Here is an 18,148-nt window from a genome sequence, read left to right as displayed (position 1 = left end):
TATTCACAGTATGCAGAGTTTGAATAAAGTGCTCTTTGTGCTGGTCTCAGACTGAGGGGCGGGGCTTGTGGCCATTTATGCTATTTCTGCTTAATGGAAATTGAGGCAGCCTCTAATCTGCTATCACATGACAGCTACTTATTTGATTTTTGGTAATTTGGGAGCAGCTGCAGACAAACAATTATTCTACAGAAAGAGCCAAGCAGCTGTATTCAGACCCTGTCACCAAGTGGTGGCTTGAAACAGCAAACTTCCTTCCACAGCCTTCCCAAGCAGGTATCGTTTCAGCAGCTCACCTGCTTTCTAAGCGCCCATGGGGTTGAAAATACATTTTCTTTTCCTCTTCTCTGCCCTCCTCTCCCACTCTCCCCGCCCCCTCCTTGGAGACAGGGTTTTACTATGTTTCCCTGGTTGGCCTGGATCTCAGTGTGTGCGCAGACCAGGGTGGAAGAGCCAAACAGCCACATTCAGATCCAGTCACCAAGTGGTTAGTCATACCAAACTTCCCTTCTATTGCTTTTTTTTTTTTTTTTCTTTTTTGGTTTTGGTTTTTTGAGACAGGGTTTCTCTGTGGTTTTTTGGAGCCTGTCCTGGAACTAGCTCTTATAGACCAGGCTGGTCTCGAACTCACAGAGATCCGCCTGCCTCTGCCTCCCAAGTGCTGGGATTAAAGGCGTGCGCCACCACCGCCCGGCCTTCTATTGCTTTTTTAAAACTAGGATCTTATAGATAACTTTGGCAACTTTCCTGCTTAAGCACCTACGGGTTTCTTTTCCTCACCTGCCTCTTTTCTTTCTTTTGAGACAGTCTTTCTGTGTAGCTCTAGCTGGCTGGAGCTCATAGAGATAAACCTGTTTTTGCCTCCGAAGTGCCAGGATTAAAGGCCTGTGCTACCATACTTGGCAAGGAGGCATTTTTCTAATTTCCTTTATCACCGTCACCAACATTTATTAGGCACCTGTTTCATTGAAGGTGCTGTGTCTGACCCTGGCTGTAATTGTAATGTGGTATTGAGTGTGGACGCTCACTTTCCTCTCTGACAGGTGGGTCGGCGTTAGGTTTATTTTTACACAGTAAGTTGCTAAAGAGTCTGGCATGAAAGGCATCAGAGGGCTGTTTTCCTTTGGTCACAGACTTCCCCCATGTCTGCTGTCTGGTATTCATTGATACCTCTGTACCATGCTGTGTACTTTACCAAGCTGTTGCCTCTGCCTACAGCACCCTTTCATTCTGGAGCCCAAAGACTGTCTCCTTCAAGATGCTGCTCATGTCCCTGCAACCCTGTCCTCACAATGTTCCTTAGCCCTTGGCAGCTCTTGCTAGCATGGGATTTGTTCCTTTTTTTGAAAATGGCAATGCCTACTTTCTTGTTGGTTTAGTCTTTTAATATACACTTTAATAAAAGTTGTTCTAGGGGCTGGAGAAATGGTTTAGCAGTTCGAGAGTGCTCTTCCAGAGGACTGGAATTGAGTTCTCACTAGCCACAACAGACAGCTCACAACAGCTTCTGTCTAACTGTAGCTTCAGGGGTTCTAACACACCCTCTGATCTGTGGACACCATCACACACTTGCATATACAGATGCACATAAACATAATTTAAAAGCTATTATGACCTAGGAGTTTAAACATTTGTTTAATAAAGTAGCAAAAGGAACTGGGTAGGTAAAGTCTTCTATAGGAAGTAAAAGAAAGCATTGCTTTTGAATTTGTGTCCGCAGATTGCAAGAGGCTTTGGCAATCTTCAGATCTCTAAAATGTTAAATCACCACATCAGATTGGCCTGAGTTATTGTATGAATTTCTCTATTACAAATTTCTTTAACAATGATGCAACGTGGCCTATAATTAGAAGCAAGTCTTTTTCAAGATAAAATACAATGTAGAACTGTCCCATTTGTTATGGAAGCTAGAACCACATTAACCTGAAGATTAATGAAAATTAAATTGAATTGACAACTTTAATTGCTAAGTAACAGTAGTCACATTTCAATATGGTCAGTTGCCACAGGAGTGTAGTGGCTGTTTCCTTGTACATGGCAGATCAAAAATGTCATGCTAAAAATTCTGTTAAATGGCATAATCTAGAGCCTATAGAAGAGTAGGCATGTCTTTTTTTTTGCAAGTTTTTTAAAATTATTTTATTGTTTTTGGTTTTTTTTTTTCTTTTAGCCTGTATGTATTATCTGTGTGAGGTTGCTGGATCCTGGAGTTACAGACAAGTTGTCAATGTAGGTGCTGGGAATTGAACCCAGGTCCTCTAGAAGAGCAGTCAGTGCTCTTAACCACTGAGCTATCTCTCCAGCCCCGAGTAGGTATGTCTTTAAAGCATTTGGTGAAGTGAATTAGCTTAACTGTGCTTTAAAAAGAAAAAAAAAAGATTTGGCTGGGCAGTGGTGGCACACACTTTTAATCCTAGCACTTGGGAGACAGAGGCAGGCAGATCTCTGTGAGTTCAAGGCCAGCCTGGTCTACAGAGTGAGTTCCAGGACAGACTCCAAAGCTACAGAGAAACCTGTCTCGAAAAACAAAGAAGATTTGTGTTTACTTTGTGTGTGTGTGTGTTTAGCCTGCATGTATGTACGTGCACCACGGGTTTTCCCCCTGGATCTCTTGAAACGGGACTTACTCATGTGAGCCACTAAGAGGCTGTTAGGAATCTAACCTGAGTTCTCTGCAAGAACAGTTAAGTATTCTTACCCAGTGAGCCCTCTCTCCAGCCCTAGCTCTTTAAAGCTTGTTCTAGTGGAACAATTTAAGGACTTTACATTCCTTTTCCCTTTGGCTGTGGCGCCCTCTAGTGCTTCAACTTTGTAGCAATGCCATCTTGAAATGTTCTTTTTGATTGCAGTCAAAGAAACTTAAAACATTTTGGAAATCTCTTTCCTTTCTCCCCAACATCTCCTTCCCTCTCTTGTCTCTTCCCTTCCTTGGGGAAGTGTCTGTACCTTTTACCCATCCTCCAAAGGACCTGAGATTCTGAGATTTAAAAAAAAAAAAAAAAAAGACTAAGACTTGCTCTTTGATACAAGTCCTTGTGTGGTCAGAACTCTTGTAGTGTCTTTAAAAAGGAGAGTGTAATGTAACCTGAAGGTTTATACCTGCCCTTATATGTGAACTTCTGAGTCACACTCAACGCGTGCCGCATCCCATACTGGGTATTTACAAAGAGCAATTCGTTTTGTCCTCACAGTGAGCCCATCTGTTCTTCTGCACTTAGATGATGAAACTACAGCATACGCACCAAATGAAACTTGTCTAAGGTGTCAGGAAGTGGTAGAGCCACTATTGTGGCTCCAGAGTATGTACTCACAACCACCCTGTAGGCACAGTGAGGTTCTGCCCTGAAGTGGGTCTGGTGGATGGAGAGGAAACTGCAGACCCTGGGGCCAGTGTTGTAGCAGTAACAAAACACTAATAATAATAATGGAACTATTAAGTTACTGCTGACCATGCATGAAATTGTAGTCACAATCCACTACTGATTTTTAGTAGATAAGTGTGTAGCGGCCCCGCCCCATCTTGTTTCCTTTGGTTTTAATTGCCCCTAGTCTAAAAGTATGAAATGGAAAATTCCAGAAGTAAGTGATTCACAGTTTTTAACTTGAATAATGTTCTGAGCAGAGAGAATACTACACCATCCCCTTCTGTCTCACCAGGTATGTTAGCATCCTTTGTCCAGCTTCAGCCTGGCCATGCCATGTACTCTGTCTTCCCATTTGTTGCTTACTAACTGCCTTAAATTCCAGCTCAGGTGTACAGGTACCACGCTGCTTTCTTTCAAGTAATTGTCATTTACTTAATAAAAGCCCAACATTGTAAGAGTAGCAATATGGGCAGATGGGTCAGAGAAAATCTTCAAGAGCTTCCTACAAGTGGGAGGGTAAAGTTCATCAGTGTTATACAGAATAGACGGATAATATAGAGTTTGGCACTGCCTACAGTTTCAGGGATCCTCTGTGGCCTTGGAATGTGACACTCACAGATATGTGCAGGCTATTGTAGTCCACCAAGAACTAGAATTGCAGATGCCAGTGAGCCGCTATGTGGGTGAAGGGAATTGAACCTGGGCCCTCTGCAAAAGCAGCAAGTGCTCTTAAACTGCTGATCCCTTAAACTCTGTAACCCTAATAATACCACTTTTCTTGATTTATCAGTCTTGAGCACTATGGACTTCTTCCTCAGAGGTGTGAGGGTTAATCACACCATCCCCTTTTTTGATAATGATATTGTAATATTCTTTTTCATCTGCAGTCTTCATCTTGAAAAATAGGCTATTAATGCTCCTATCTTTTTTTACCTCTCCACCCCTCTCGGCCCTTTTGTATCAGCTTTATTTCACTTGTACAGTCCTAACTTTTATGTTATGTTTGGTATCATTAGTTTCTTTAATTAAAATATACATGCACATGCCATAATGCAATGTGGAGGTCAAAGGACAGCTTGCAGGAGACGGTTCTCTCCACCATGTGGGTTCTGGGGATTGAATTCAGGTTGTCAGATTTGGGGCCAAGTGCTTTGCTGAGCCATCTTAATTTTTTTTTGCATTTTGTTCATTCTATAATTGAAGTCTGGAAACAGAAAGCAAATCCAGACTACATGAATATGACTTTTTTTTTTTTTAAACCGGAGCCCAGGTTAGTTTTGTGGGAGGCTAATTGCTTTTCTCTGTAACTTTAATGTCACTCTTGACAGACACATTCTTCTGTTCTTAGATTCTACTTGCACCGAGTTTTAAGACATATTTTGCCTTGTTTCTAGTTACAATCTGGCTTTGGGGAGGGGGTGATTGCTAATTTTTTTGCTGTGGTACAAACTTGATCTATTTGTTTCCCATGAAGCAAATCCTGTTGTTAACATTAGTGTTTATTGACTTTTGAGTATGATTTCTATTCTAGTGATAAATTTTGGGCTCCAGATGTGTCCAGGGATATAATTTGAGCCTCTTTTCCCATGGACACAATCTTGGATTGAGATTTTTAGACGATCTTACTGATTTCTTTTTCTTTTGAAATGATAATGCTATTGATTAGACTAATGCTCTCTATTATACTTTGTTATGCTTTGATTAGATTTCCTGGCTTGATCTTTCCTTTTGAATTTTAAATGCTCTTTGCTTAATCTCATCCATTATGTGTGGATTAGACTGAATTTAAGCCCCTTGATTGGCTCCTCCAAATTCCAGTATCCACCCCCCCACCCCACCCCCCTCCGGTACTGTATAGAGATCATGTCACCAGGGCGCTGTATACCAGCAGTCCCGCTGTGTTCTCTGCTACTGTCCTTTGGTCTTAGATGGTCTGTCTGCGAGAAGAAAACAGAAACTACACCTCTTACAGTTTGAACTTTTTTTTCTTTTTAAAGACAGTCTCATTTTATAGCTCAATGATTAATTAATGCCATTCCTTATGTTGTGACCCCCAGCCGTAAAGTTGTTTTGTTGCTACTTCGTAACTGTAATTTTTGCTGCTGTTATGTATTATAATGTAAATATCTGATAGTCTTAGGCAACCCCTGTAGTAAGGTTGTTCAACCCTGGGGTCATGACCCAAAGGCTGAGAACCACTGATGTAGATCACACTGGCCTTAAACTTACTATGTAGCCTAGGCCTTAGCCTGCCCAGTGTAGGGTTATAGTCGTGGCTACTGTGTCTAGCAAAGATCCCCCTCTAAAAATAATAACGTATGTGTGGGTATGTGTATGTGAATATGGGTACCCAAAGAAGCCAGAAGCATCAGATACCTGTGAGCTGGATTTACAGATGCCACCTGACGTAAGTCCTGGGAGCCAAACTCTGTCCTCTGCTGGAGCAGGATATAACTCTTAACCCAGGAATACTTTTAAATTCTTTTGAGAAGTTTGCTGAATACCACTGTCTGTAGTGGGATAGGCAGATGCACCATTTTTCTTCTCTGGTTCAGAAGGTTCTAGCTCCCCCCCCCCCCAATTCCCCTCTCTTCTCCATTTTGTGCACTGTCTTAAGTTTTATTGGGTGTGTTGACGTTCTCACTAACTAACCAGTGTTAACTGCTCAGATTGATATAATATGTGCATCATAACACAGACCTCAGGAACAGGAATCTAGTTTCGAAGAAATTGAGGCACAGTGCATGGTGCACGTGAGACTGGGAAATGAGCTAAGAAAGATAGACTCTAAAGCCTGAGAGTTTTGGCATTGTCATCATTAATATTAAACACTTAGGTGCTGGGTTCTGTGTTCTAGACTTTGCTGGGATCTCTTTATTTGATTCTCACATCATCCTTTGGAGAATATCTACTGGGTACTACTTCTTACCTTAGAGACAGTGACAGGATTGTGGCTTAGTGGTCATTAAGTAACTGGTCCAGGGTATCTTGGTAAGAGTCCGCTCTCTCTTCAAATGTACATTATTTCATATCTTTCCCCCATTAGCAAGTTCCATTACTTTTGTTAGCCAGAGACCCTGCCCTTGAAGATAAAAGCTGAAGTGCTTTATTAAGATTGACACGTGGGGAAGGGGATTGGAGAGATGGCTCAGTGGTTAAGAGCACTTGCTGCTCTTGCAGATGACCTGGGCTCAATTCCCAGCAACCGTATGGTGGCCCACACTGCCCATAATTCCATTTTTTAAGGGATCCGACACCCTCTTCTGGCTTCCATGGGCACCAGACAGACATGTGATACACGCACATGCAAGCAAAATACTCATACACATGATATAAAATAAATAAATCTTTTTAGTGTTTTGTTTGGTTTGTTTTGTTTGAGGCAGGAGTACATTATGTAGTCTTGATTGACTTGGACCTCACTATTAGATCAGGCTGTCTTCAGAGATCTGTCTGCCTCTTCTTGCCTCTGCCATCAGAGTGCTGAGATTAAAGGTGTGTACCATGCCTGGACCAGAACAATCTTAGAATAAAATTGACTTAGGGGAGTGGTGTGATCTTTCCTTCTTCATTTTTCTCTGTTAACTATGGAAGTGGAAATCTAATAATCTCCAGTCATGTGTATGTTACTCATAACTGACTTAGATAACCTTTACTTATTTATGGTTTGTGAAAGCAGTATTTACAAGTACTTCATTCTGGTTCAGAAAAGCCTCCACCTTTGCTTTTTTAGAGTGTTCAGAATATAAGCGGCTAGAGAAGCTGGCGGATGAGGGGAGGGTGGAAAGAGAAGAGGCAGGCACCAGGCAGAAGTGACAAGCCTGTGAAGCAGACAGCCCTATTGATTTATGCTGCAAGCTGCATTCTGGAGCAAAGAATTGAAATCCATTATGCCAAGCACATAGCTTTCAAATCCCTTTGAAAAGCAGTTTAGATGCCATCTAATCCCAAATCATTTAAAAATAGTTTTGAAGTACCCAGAATTCTAAAACGCCCTAAGCAATTTGTCTCGGACTAGAACCGTGAAATAATGGGAAATTAACTCTTTATTGGTATCTTCCTCTTATATGCTGTTTGTGTGACCTGGTGTATTCATTTGTGCTTTAGAGAAGTCCCAACAAGGGGGCTAAGATATATCCTTGTATACTTTTGAAAAACTCACAACAAAGATAATATAGGAAAGAAACCCTGCCAGACACTTCACTTTTTTTCTTTGAAAATATATTGCAAGTTCAAACCCTGTCACAGCAAATAAGTATAAACGCATGGCGCACGTAATTTCAGGCTTTTTGAAAAGTTACAAAGATCTTCAAATACTCTTTACTCAGAGTTCCCGCGTGTTAATACTTTGTTTTCTTCTTCATTTTCTCTTTGTCTAGTGCTTTACCAGGTGCCCTGCACACAGCTGCACACACCTTTAATCTCAACAGAGGCAGGCTAATCCACATAGCAAGTTCTAGGCCAGCCAAGGTTACGTAGTGAGATCCTGTCTCAGAAAACAAACGAGGTGGGGGTGGGGGGGAGCAGCTAATTAGAGGAACAAAAGTTTTTAGACATTCTCAGAGACTTGTACAGTAGAGCAGTATAAAAGAAGACATATATGAATAATATTCTTTCCACATATGGCAATAAAGGTCATATTTCTGTACATATATGGTTGCCATTTCTTTTGGTACATTCTAGAATGCTGTGCTATATTATTACTCTAACAGTCACGTTTGACAGTACATTTGCATCGGTCTGTATGAGGAGAGGTGATGTTAGCACACAAGCGAATCCTTCAACTATGGATCATAACTTCAAACACATGTCAGATCTCTGTGCATGTTCATCTGTCAGTCCAACAAGTTCACCTTTAGTTCTCTTTTTTTCTGTCAAGAATCCTTTTTTGATGTTGTTGTGGTGGTTTTCTTGTTTGTTTGTCTGGTTTTTCAATTTGTTTGATTGATTGATTTCTCTGTGTAGCTCTGGCTGTCCAGGAACTTGCTCGGTAGACTAGGCTAAACATGAACTCAGAGACCCACCTACCTCTGCCTCTGCTAGGATTAAAGGCATGTGCCACCACACCTAGCTAAGAACCTTTTTTCTTTAACTACTAAATTTGAGTTAAACCAAAACAGAGATCATAAACAGTTGGATCACAACATCTGACTCACAGAGCATGGCCACAGCGTCAGACTTGTGTGAAACACCCTTCTTATGCCTAGCTTCCACCATGCAGCTGAAAGTCTCCGGAGCCAGCTTGTGGTAGATCCAGCGCTATGCCTACCACCATCCTCCCCTCTTCAGAGCCAGCCCTCTTCCTTCTACACTGCCACAGCTGCCAGAAATGTCAAGAATTTATTTTTAATAGTTATCAAATAATTACAAATTTTTATAAAGATAAGAACTTATTTTGCTGGGAGATTGCTCATATATTCTTTATGCAGAAGTTACTGAGGGATGATGAGTGAAGGATGATTGTGTTTTAATTTTCACATGTGGCAAAGTATATGTAACAATAAATTTTAGGTGCACAGTTCAGTAAAGTTAAGCATGTTTCTGTTAATTGTGTATCCAGTCTGCAGAATTTGTGCATCTAAGACAACTCCTACCTGCTTGCACTTGGCTCCTGCCAGCTACTTCTCTATAGACTGTTCTAATTACTTTGCAAAGATAGACTAGAGGGCCAGGGCTCAGCAGGTGAAAGCCCTTGCCATGTAAATTCATCTAAATTGAATCTCCAGAACTCAGGGGCTGGAGAGATGGCTCAGTGGTTAAGAGCATTGCCTGCTCTTCCAAAGGCAATTCTCAGCAACTACATGGTGGCTCTGTAATGAGGTCTGGTGCCCTCTTCTGGCTAGCTGTATACATACATACATACATACATACATACATACATACATACATACATACATACACACATACTAAATAAATAAATAAATAAATAAAATTTTTAAAAAAAAATCTGCAGAACTCAGGGTAGTAGGGCAGATGTGACCTCTACAGCAGGCTGTATCACCCTTCCCCACCATGCGCATATAAGCATAAATAAAGCCCAATGGAGACATACAGTATTTGTCTTTGTGGGGAGCTTTGACTGAGTAAAGAATCTTCATGTTTCACATAGTGTAGTGTGTGTTCATGTTAAACCAAAACAATAGTTTTAAATAGAGTACAACAAAATACAGTAGATGGTACAGAGGTTTCCTACATGTCTCCTATGCTTAATACATTGCCTACCCCCTCTGTCAGCATCCTATAGGATGGCAGTACTCATGAATATGTGTTGACATGTCGTTATCACCCAGAGTCGTCTATATTATCTTATGGTTCGTTCTATGAATTTGAACAGATGCATAGTGACATGCATCAGTTTAGTGAAAATCACTCTGCTCTGCCTGTTTATCCCCTCGTTACCCCTACCCCCAGTACTCCTTTTACTGACTACATAATCTTGCCTTTTCTAGAAGGTCCTGTAGTTGTGCTCATACAGTGTATAACCTTTTAGACTGACTTTCGCCTAGTGATATCCGTGTAAGGGTTTTTATTTTTTTTCATGTCTTAGGAACTCACCCCCACCACTGCCTCTTGACAGGTTCCTTCTGTATAGCTCTGGCTCATATGGAATTTGATATGTAGACCAGGCTGGCCTGTCTTGTGACACTTCTGTCTCTGTCTCCTAAGTGCCAAGATTATAGATGTGTGCCCCATGCCTAGCTCAATGGCCCATTTCTTTCTAGTGCTGAACAATATTTCATTGTCCAGATGAACTAAACTTTTGTATCCAGTCACTTACTGAAGGACATCTGGTGGTATTCAAGGTCTAGCTGCTGCAGACAAAGCTGGGGTAAACATTGTGTGTGAATTGCTGTGTAGATGTAGGTTGTCAGCTCCTTTGACTAAATACCAAGGAGTTAATTATGGGGTCATATGGGAGGAGTGTGTTTGCTCAGTTTTGGGAGAAACTGCTAGACTGTCTTTAAAAAAGTGCCTACCAGCAATGAGTGAGAGTCCCTGTAGCAAACCCTTGGCAGTTCACTGTTGCTTTGTGGAGGGTTTTTTTTTTTTTCCTTTTTCTTTTTTTAAAAGTGATTTTATTGCTCGTGCACACAGAGAATTTGTGCCTCTAGAGCAGACTGTGGACAACTCATTTCCAATTGGGTGGGAGGACCCGCCTAGTCTTAGAGTAATGAGGCAACTAGCAAATTCTTCTCTCTATTTCAGTCTGACTGAATTTAACATCTTTATCCTTCCTGTTCCTCTCAGGATGCTTTCAGACAGTGACCACTTTCTTAATCAAATGGTAGCGATCCTTAGGGAGATCAGGGGCAAGGCCTTTGGACTTTTAAGTTTCTCAAGATCTTATTATCAGTCACAAAACGGACCTGTGCCACTCCATGTGAGTCCCTCAGGATCATGTCTATTTGGGAGGAAGTCAGGCCTTTCTTGGCCAGTTTGTAAATCTGTTCCTTCAGACGTCAACTTCAGCCGGGTGGGGACGCTAAAGCTGTAGGGCAGAGCCGACTGGGACAATCTCTTCCTGGCAGCATGCATGCAACCATGATTGCAGAGGTCTGGCAGTGAAGAGAATGAGGGAGCTGTTGCGGAGTTTTACCCATGCAATAGGTATATAGTTGTGTATTACTGTGGCTTATTGTGCAATGCCATAGGGACATGATAGTCAACACTTTTATATATGCTTGTTCACCATACCCTCCTGGTGAGGCAGCGTTTTGTCCATTTTAAAAATGAGTTAGTTATATTCTTAATGTTGAGTTTGAGTTATTTTTTAAATTTTGAATAACAACCCTTTATCTTTTGGTAAATGCTTTTCCCTGTTTGGGACTTAGTTTTTTGACAGTGTGTTACTATTATGTGACCTTTTGTGGGGAGATGTAAACTAATGTCTATTGACTTCAGGTAGGACAACAGCAACAAACCAGAGACATGATCCTACCCAAGCAAGTCTAGTTTGGTGAGCCAGTGAGTTTCTTGGGGTCACTGCAGGAGTCTGGGTGAGGATTTGCACACACCAGGCACCTAGAAGGTCACTGCAGCACTGAAGCCCACTCAGTGTGGATGATGGGTCATGGAAGCTGCACCTCTGGAAGCCCTAGCTCAACTTGCAGGTGGTTCCATTGAAGAAATCCCTCTTCCTTCAGCAATTGTGACTACTCAGATGACCTCAGAGGTGGGGCTTGTGGGTCCTATAACTTTCTGAGCCTCCTTGACTCTTATAAGTTTCCTGAACTTAAGCTGCTGCAGTTTGATTAGCCTAGGAGTATCCCTGCTCCTTCAGGAGGGAAAGTTTTGATCCAGAAGAAATAGCTACTCAATACTTAATATGTTCAAAGAGCAAAAGATTTGTTGTTTGTTTGTTTTGTTTTGTTCTGTTTTTTCAAGACAGGGTTTCTCTGAAGCTTTTGGAGCTTGTCCTGGAACTAGCTCTTGTAGAGTAGGCTAGCCTCGAACTCACAGATCCACCTGCCTCTGCCTTCCAAGTGCTGGGATTAAAGGCGTGCGCCATCACCGCCCAGTTTTATTTGTTTTTTAATTGTGGGGGGGGGGCGGTTGTCTGCCTGTGTGTTGTGTAGTATCTTCAGAGGCCACAAGAGGGATTCAGATCCCCTGTAACTATAACTACAGACAGTTAGCCTGTAACTAGTTGTGGTACCTGAAGCTGAAACTGAATCCTCTGGAAGAGTCTCTAGTGCCCTTAACCACTGAGCCATTTAAAAGTTTTTATCTGGATAAAGTATGAATTGGAGGCCAGCCTGGTCTACATAGTAAATCAGGGCTCCAGAGTGAGACCATGTCTCAAAAAAAAAAAAAAATGTTGAATTTAGAGACCAGGTTTTTTTTTTTTGTTTTGTTTGTTTTTGAGATAGAGTCTCTCACTGTAGTCCTTACTGTTCTAGAAATAGCTATGTAGACCAGGCTGACCTCGAACTCACAGAGATCTACCTGCCTCTGCCTCCCAAGCACTGGGATTAAAGGCATGCACCACCATGCCTAGCTGTATTATATCTTTCTATCAGTGGGCATGCAGTAGCTCTTTATGTATTCAATCCTTTGGTTTCTTCACAAGAGTTGTGTGATTTTAAAGGATGGAAGTAAGTTCAAGAGATTTATTGTATAACATGGTGACTATAGTTTATGACTGAAGTTAAATGCTTTCATTTCCAAAATGGTACTGTATGAGGTAATGCATATTTTAGGTGACTAGATTTTACCATTTTTCAATGTGTATGTACTTTCAAATATCATGCTGTGCATGATAAATATATACAGTTTTATATGTCTATTTGAAATAAATATAAAAATTTGAAAAGAATTTGCAATGTCTCCTGTTTATTGCAGGGGATATGTTCCCTGACCCCCAGCAGGCAGCTGAAACTGGATATGCATAGATGGTCCTGCCATGCAGAGATAGTAGTTTTTCCTTCCCAGAGATCCCGTCCTGCCTTTTCTTCCTCTTTGCTCCTTCCTCTCTCTCCCCTTCCCTTCCCTCTTTTCTTTTATCTTTCTCTTCTGTCTTTCTTGTCATAATGTTGAAAAGATGTAGTGAGAGGAGACATCCTTGTCTTCTGATTTTTATGGGAAAGCTTCCAGTTTTTCCTCTCTTTAAGTATAATGGGCATAGACATTCTTATAGATGTTTTCTATCAAGTCCAGAAATTCCCTTTATTCCTAATTTGAATTTTTTTCCTTTTTAAGGTGGAATGATATGTGATTTGAGTGTACCACGCATTGTTTCCCATCCACCCACTGATGGACACTTGGGTAGCTCCCATCTTTCGGCTGTTGTGAATGATGCTCCTATGAACATGGGTGTATGCATAGCTCTATGAGACCCTGCTTTCAGTTTTTCTGGGTAAGTACCAGAAATTGGGTTACCCAATTACATAATGGTTCTAATTAAAAAACATTTTAGGAACCAGTACATAGAATTTCATATATTCACTGCACTAATGTTTATATCAGCAAAACTTTGAAAGCAGTCTTGCTTCATCAGCATAGCTATAGAATAAAGTATTCTGTAGCTATTTTAAACGAGCAGGGTAGGTTTGTGTGTTTCAATATGTCAAAATGGCTAGGCATATTAAAATGAGAAAAACGTTATGTCATTGTAAACCTGTTTTAAATCTGTACACGTTTGCCTTCATTTTTTTCGAACGAATTATGAGCTTGTGGAGAAAGGGAGGAGAGAGACTGATAGGAGAGTCAGCTTTTACCATAAGGCACTGTTTCAGGGCTTACAAGGAACACAGTTTTTTAATTATACAACAAAATTGAATTATTGTATGGGAGAGGCTGTTCCCATTTGTCTTTGAAATACAAAGATAATTCTGTTTTGCTTATTAAGTATTTTTATATCACAATAACAAATGCTGGTTACTGGCTATTAAATGTTTTTATTGTTAGACACATATCAAAGATTTTTAATGTTTTGTGACTTGACTCATGTATGTATGTTTCTATATAATAGTGAATTTCTGTCAAAATGATTTCACATAGTATGTAGTTTCTGTCCTTACTCAGTGAGACATTGTCATCTTGCTTCTTCTGTGTCTGGCTGGTGACTGCAGACTGAGCCTTTCCTCGTCCCAGAATTCACTGAGTCTGGTCACTGCCTATACTTACTGCCTGGCCAATCAGCATTTTATTAAACCAATACAAGTGTCAAATTTTTACAGGGTACAAGAACATTATCCCACAGTACCCCCCCCCTTTTTTTTTCTTTTCACAAGAACTCTGAATCTAATCTCCTTTGTTTAGCTTTTTTCCTGACCATTATTCATAATAACTTGTAACCAACACTCTAAACTGAGACAAACATCCATAATCCATTTTTTGGGAATGTGGACATAGTTTTCTAGACTGTTTCCTGCTGATTGGGGATGCTGATAATCTTATGGCGAACCAAAGAAAATTTAGGATTGTGGTCAAATCCTAACTGGAATATTCTTTGAGGCTGGATCCATCTCAGCTAAGACAAATAATAACACAGTATCCAGAATCTGTGTGTATTTTCTATCATTATGTGGGGTTTTAATATTTTTTTTTACTATTTCTTTTATTTTTAATTTTTGTTTTTGTTTTTTGAGACAGGGTTTCTCTGTAGTTTTTTAGCTTGTACTAGAACTCACTCTGTAGACCAGACTGACCTCAAACTTACAAAGACCCACCTGCCTCTCTCTGACTCCCCCAGTGCAGGGATTAAAAGTGTGTGCTGCCAAACAAACACCTGGTTTATATTTCTTCCCTTTTTTAAAAAGGACTTTCTTTATTCTTTTCTTTTCTCTCCCAAGCCTACGTATATTTTTTAATTACACTGTAACTGTTTAAAGGGTTTCTTCTCTTTTTTTCCCCTCTGAATCTGTCTTTACTGTGTATCTCTATCTTTTCTGACTGCAACATTACTAGGATTAAAGCTGCTTTCAGGGCTGGATCTGCCCCACTTTGGCTTCCTGGGAGATTAGCTCATGGCAGAGGTGCTGGTGGGGAGCCATTTTCATTTTTATTTTTTTGAACCACAGCTCTGTGCAGTTTCTAGGCTCATGCTACCACCAAGAAGCATGCCGCCAGCTCTCATGGACGGCATTTAAGTGTTTGGTGGCAGGGCCTCTTAAAAGAGCTACATGGTTTTTGCTGCTAACGCTGAGTCAGGAAAACCTGTCTTAAAGGAACTGTGCCTCTGCTCACCTCTAGCAAGCAGCCCACCTGAGGCAGTGCTGCTACCGAGAAGCGGCTTGACTTTGTTCTTTTGTCTGTCTCAAATCCTTTCTCAGGCTTTATGTGGAAATTCTTGCCAAATGTTTGGGTGTCATTTGTAGACGGAAGTTTCTGTCCTTATTCAGCGAGACATTCTCATCTTACTTCCTCTGTGTCTGGCTGGAGACTGCAGACTGAGCCTTTCCTCTTCCCAGAATTCTCTTAGTCTGGTCGCTCTACCTATACTTCCTATCTGGCTATTGGCCATTCAGCATTTTATTAAACCACTATGAGTGACAAATCTTCACAGGGTATAGAGCATTGTCCCACAGCCATAGTATTCTGCTATTTTGTGCCATTTGAATTTCCCACACCTTGCTGTGGTCAAGGAAGGAATAAAATTAGAGGTTTGTAAAAGATTTTCTGCTCCTAAAAAGACTTAGTTTAAGCATTCTGTTACATTGTACACTGAATCGCCTCTTCTTCTTCTTCTTCCTCCTCCTCCTCTTCTTTTCTAGCAGTAGATCTTCATGGAGGACCACGGAGTGACCCAAACTGAACACATGGCTACCATAGAAGCCCATGCAGTGGCTCAGCAAGTCCAGCAGGTCCATGTAGCCACATACACCGAGCACAGTATGCTCAGTGCTGATGAAGACTCCCCTTCCTCCCCTGAGGACACTTCTTACGATGACTCGGATATCCTCAACTCCACGGCAGCGGATGAGGTAACTGCCCACCTGGCCGCCGCAGGTAATGTTTGCCCTGGAAGCTCCTCTTTCCTGACTTGTGGCCATGCCTGTCTGAAGGGCCTGGGATTCAAGCACGCTCACATTTCTTTTCATCATTTTTTTTTTTCAGTGCTGGGGATCAAACCCAGGGCCTCGCATATACTAGGCAAGTACTCTACCACTGAGCTACATCCCAAGCCCTTCACCATACATTTTAAACCTGCATCTCCAACTTTAGCCTGTTCCGGGAGAGTTGAGTTCTGGGGTCACTTCTTACTAGTGTGGTAGCGTTGGTTGTCTTTTCTCATCCATCTGACAGTCTTCTGGTTTTTAGCTGAAGTATTTATTCACATTAAATGCAAGGACTGGCATATTTAGATTTTAATATTCTTAAGGTTAAGAAAAAAATTTTCTAGTATTGTCTTTTCTTTCCCTTTGTGCTGGGGATAAACCCCAAGCTTTTGCATACTAGACAGAAGTCCTACCTTGAGCGGTGTATCTCAGTCCTAGACTTTCTAATGAGAGTGCATCTCTCCACCTGTCCAGACATGGACTTGAGTTTCCAGTTGTGTGAAAATTTATTACTATTGTGTTTAGCTTTCCACAATAATCTGATTTTACAGTTCATGTGGGAATTCTTTCTAAGGGACCTGTGGATCTGTTGCTGGCTTTTCTTAGTGATAGGTCTTGTTTATGCTGGCTCCTTGCTTCATATGCTACTTATATGTGAATGAATGTTATGTGATGTGTTTTGAAATGGGGGGGGGGGGGGCTGAGACAGGATTTCTCTGTAGCTATGGCACCTGTTCTGGAACTCTCACTGTAGACTATGCTGGCCTTGAACTCACAGGGATTCGCCTGCCTCTGTCTCCAGATAGCTGGGATTAAAGGTGTATGCCTCCACCACACGACATTTTGAAATCATTTTAAAAAATAATTTGGGGTCTAAAATAGTCTGCTGAACATGGTTTCTGTTTGATTCTGCTAGATAGGACCAAGACCACTAGTGACCTTGTCACAGTCCAGCTTGTGGGTTGAAGTTTTCCAGAATACCAAGTGATTTAAAACTAGCTGTGTCTTGTATAGTTCTGTGTACAGTATGTGTATTATGGTGAGGACACTCATCAATCATACGTGGGTTTTATTTAGGAAAAGCAGGACAGGGAACCAATTATCAGGTATGGCCAATATAGCTGTATTTAATTAAAGTGAGGAAGAAAAGTATAATAGTCTCATACTATAATTTATTATGCACTGTGTTATTTCTGGAAAGGTGAATTTTTTTTCCCCCGAGGTGGGGCTTCTCTGTAGCTTTAGAACCTGTCCTGTAGACCAGGCTGGTCTCACTCACAGAGATCCACCTGCCTTTGCCTCCTCTGAGTGGTGGGATTAAAGGTATGTGCCACCCCCACCCAGCAAAAGGTGAACTTAAAAAGTAAGGGAGGGGCTAGGGTACAGCTCAGAGGTAGAGCACTTGCCTAGCTAGCATGTGCAAGGCACTGGGTTTAAGTGTTTATAACATATATTTTGTGAAATGTTTAGACTTCCCAGAAGAGGGCATCCTAATACAATGAACCGAGCCCAACTTGGTTCCTGTGAGGGCAGATGCTTTTGAGAAAAGGCTTTGTTGTGCCATCCTGCACTGTCATCATAGTGTGGGGATGGCAGAGACTGGTTCAGGGCTTGAGTACTCGCCTAGCTTGTGTGACACCCTGCGTTCAGCTTCCAGCATGACTAAAGAAAAGATTAGAAGTGACTAGGTATAATTGCCTGTATCTGGAGTCTTTACTACTCAGGAGGTTGAGGCAGGAGGAACACTTGAGCTAAGGTGTTCAAGACCAACCTAGATAATCACAATGAGACCTTGTTTTAAAAACAAACAACACACAAAACAAAAGAACAGGAAAGGACTAGAGTTTATCATCTGTCTAGTGTGTAAACAGAGGCCCTTCAAATTTCTAATGAGTAGCTACTAAGGAATTGTGATTATATAGACTACAAGGTATAGATTCTTTGACTAAGAGCTTACTTCTTTTTTTTTAAAATATTTATTTATTTATTATGTATACAATATTCTGTCTGTGTGTATGTCTGCAGGCCAGAAGAGGGCACCAGACCCCATTATAGATGGTTGTGAGCTACCATGTGGTTGCTGGGAATTGAACTCAGGACCTCTGGAAGAGCAGGCAATGCTCTTAACCTCTGAGCCATCTCTCCAGCCCCCCAGAGCTTACTTCTGAAGATACTGTCAGACCACTAGTGGCAGGTTATTGGTGTAGGGAAGTGCCAAGAAGAGGGCACTTCAGACTGAGGAAGTTTCAAAGGCAGGGACTTTCAGATGAAAAATGGGAAGGA

The 18,148-nt window shown here is 41.3% G+C and overlaps 1 protein-coding gene and 1 pseudogene across 9 annotated transcripts in view; one reads left to right on the top strand and one right to left on the bottom strand.

Annotated features, from left to right (window-relative positions):
• The window catches only part of Nrf1 (nuclear respiratory factor 1), a 105,286-nt gene that overhangs the window by 27,690 nt on the left and 59,448 nt on the right, over positions 1–18,148 (top strand). For 4 of the 9 annotated variants that reach the window (XM_050141500.1, XM_050141494.1, XM_050141498.1 and 1 more), the window contains exons 2-4: positions 13,065–13,221; positions 15,581–15,815; positions 15,924–15,959. In XM_050141500.1, the coding sequence (XP_049997457.1) occupies positions 15,593–15,815; positions 15,924–15,959 (259 nt within the window). In that variant the 5' untranslated portion in view covers positions 13,065–13,221; positions 15,581–15,592. Of the gene's footprint in view, positions 1–2,177; positions 2,314–13,064; positions 13,222–15,580; positions 15,816–15,923; positions 15,960–18,148 lie in introns of those variants that run through there. The other 5 variants (XM_050141503.1, XM_050141501.1, XM_050141499.1 and 2 more) reach the window with 3 other exon arrangements.
• On the bottom strand, positions 9,414–12,114 carry LOC126501062 (40S ribosomal protein S13-like; annotated as a pseudogene).

The sequence above is a fragment of the Alexandromys fortis genome, unplaced genomic scaffold (genome assembly GCF_014885135.2).
Source record: "Alexandromys fortis isolate MF-2015 unplaced genomic scaffold, M_Fortis_MF-2015_v1.1 scaffold_44, whole genome shotgun sequence".
NCBI lineage: Eukaryota > Metazoa > Chordata > Mammalia > Rodentia > Cricetidae > Alexandromys > Alexandromys fortis.
This window is presented reverse-complemented; position numbering and strand designations above follow the sequence as displayed.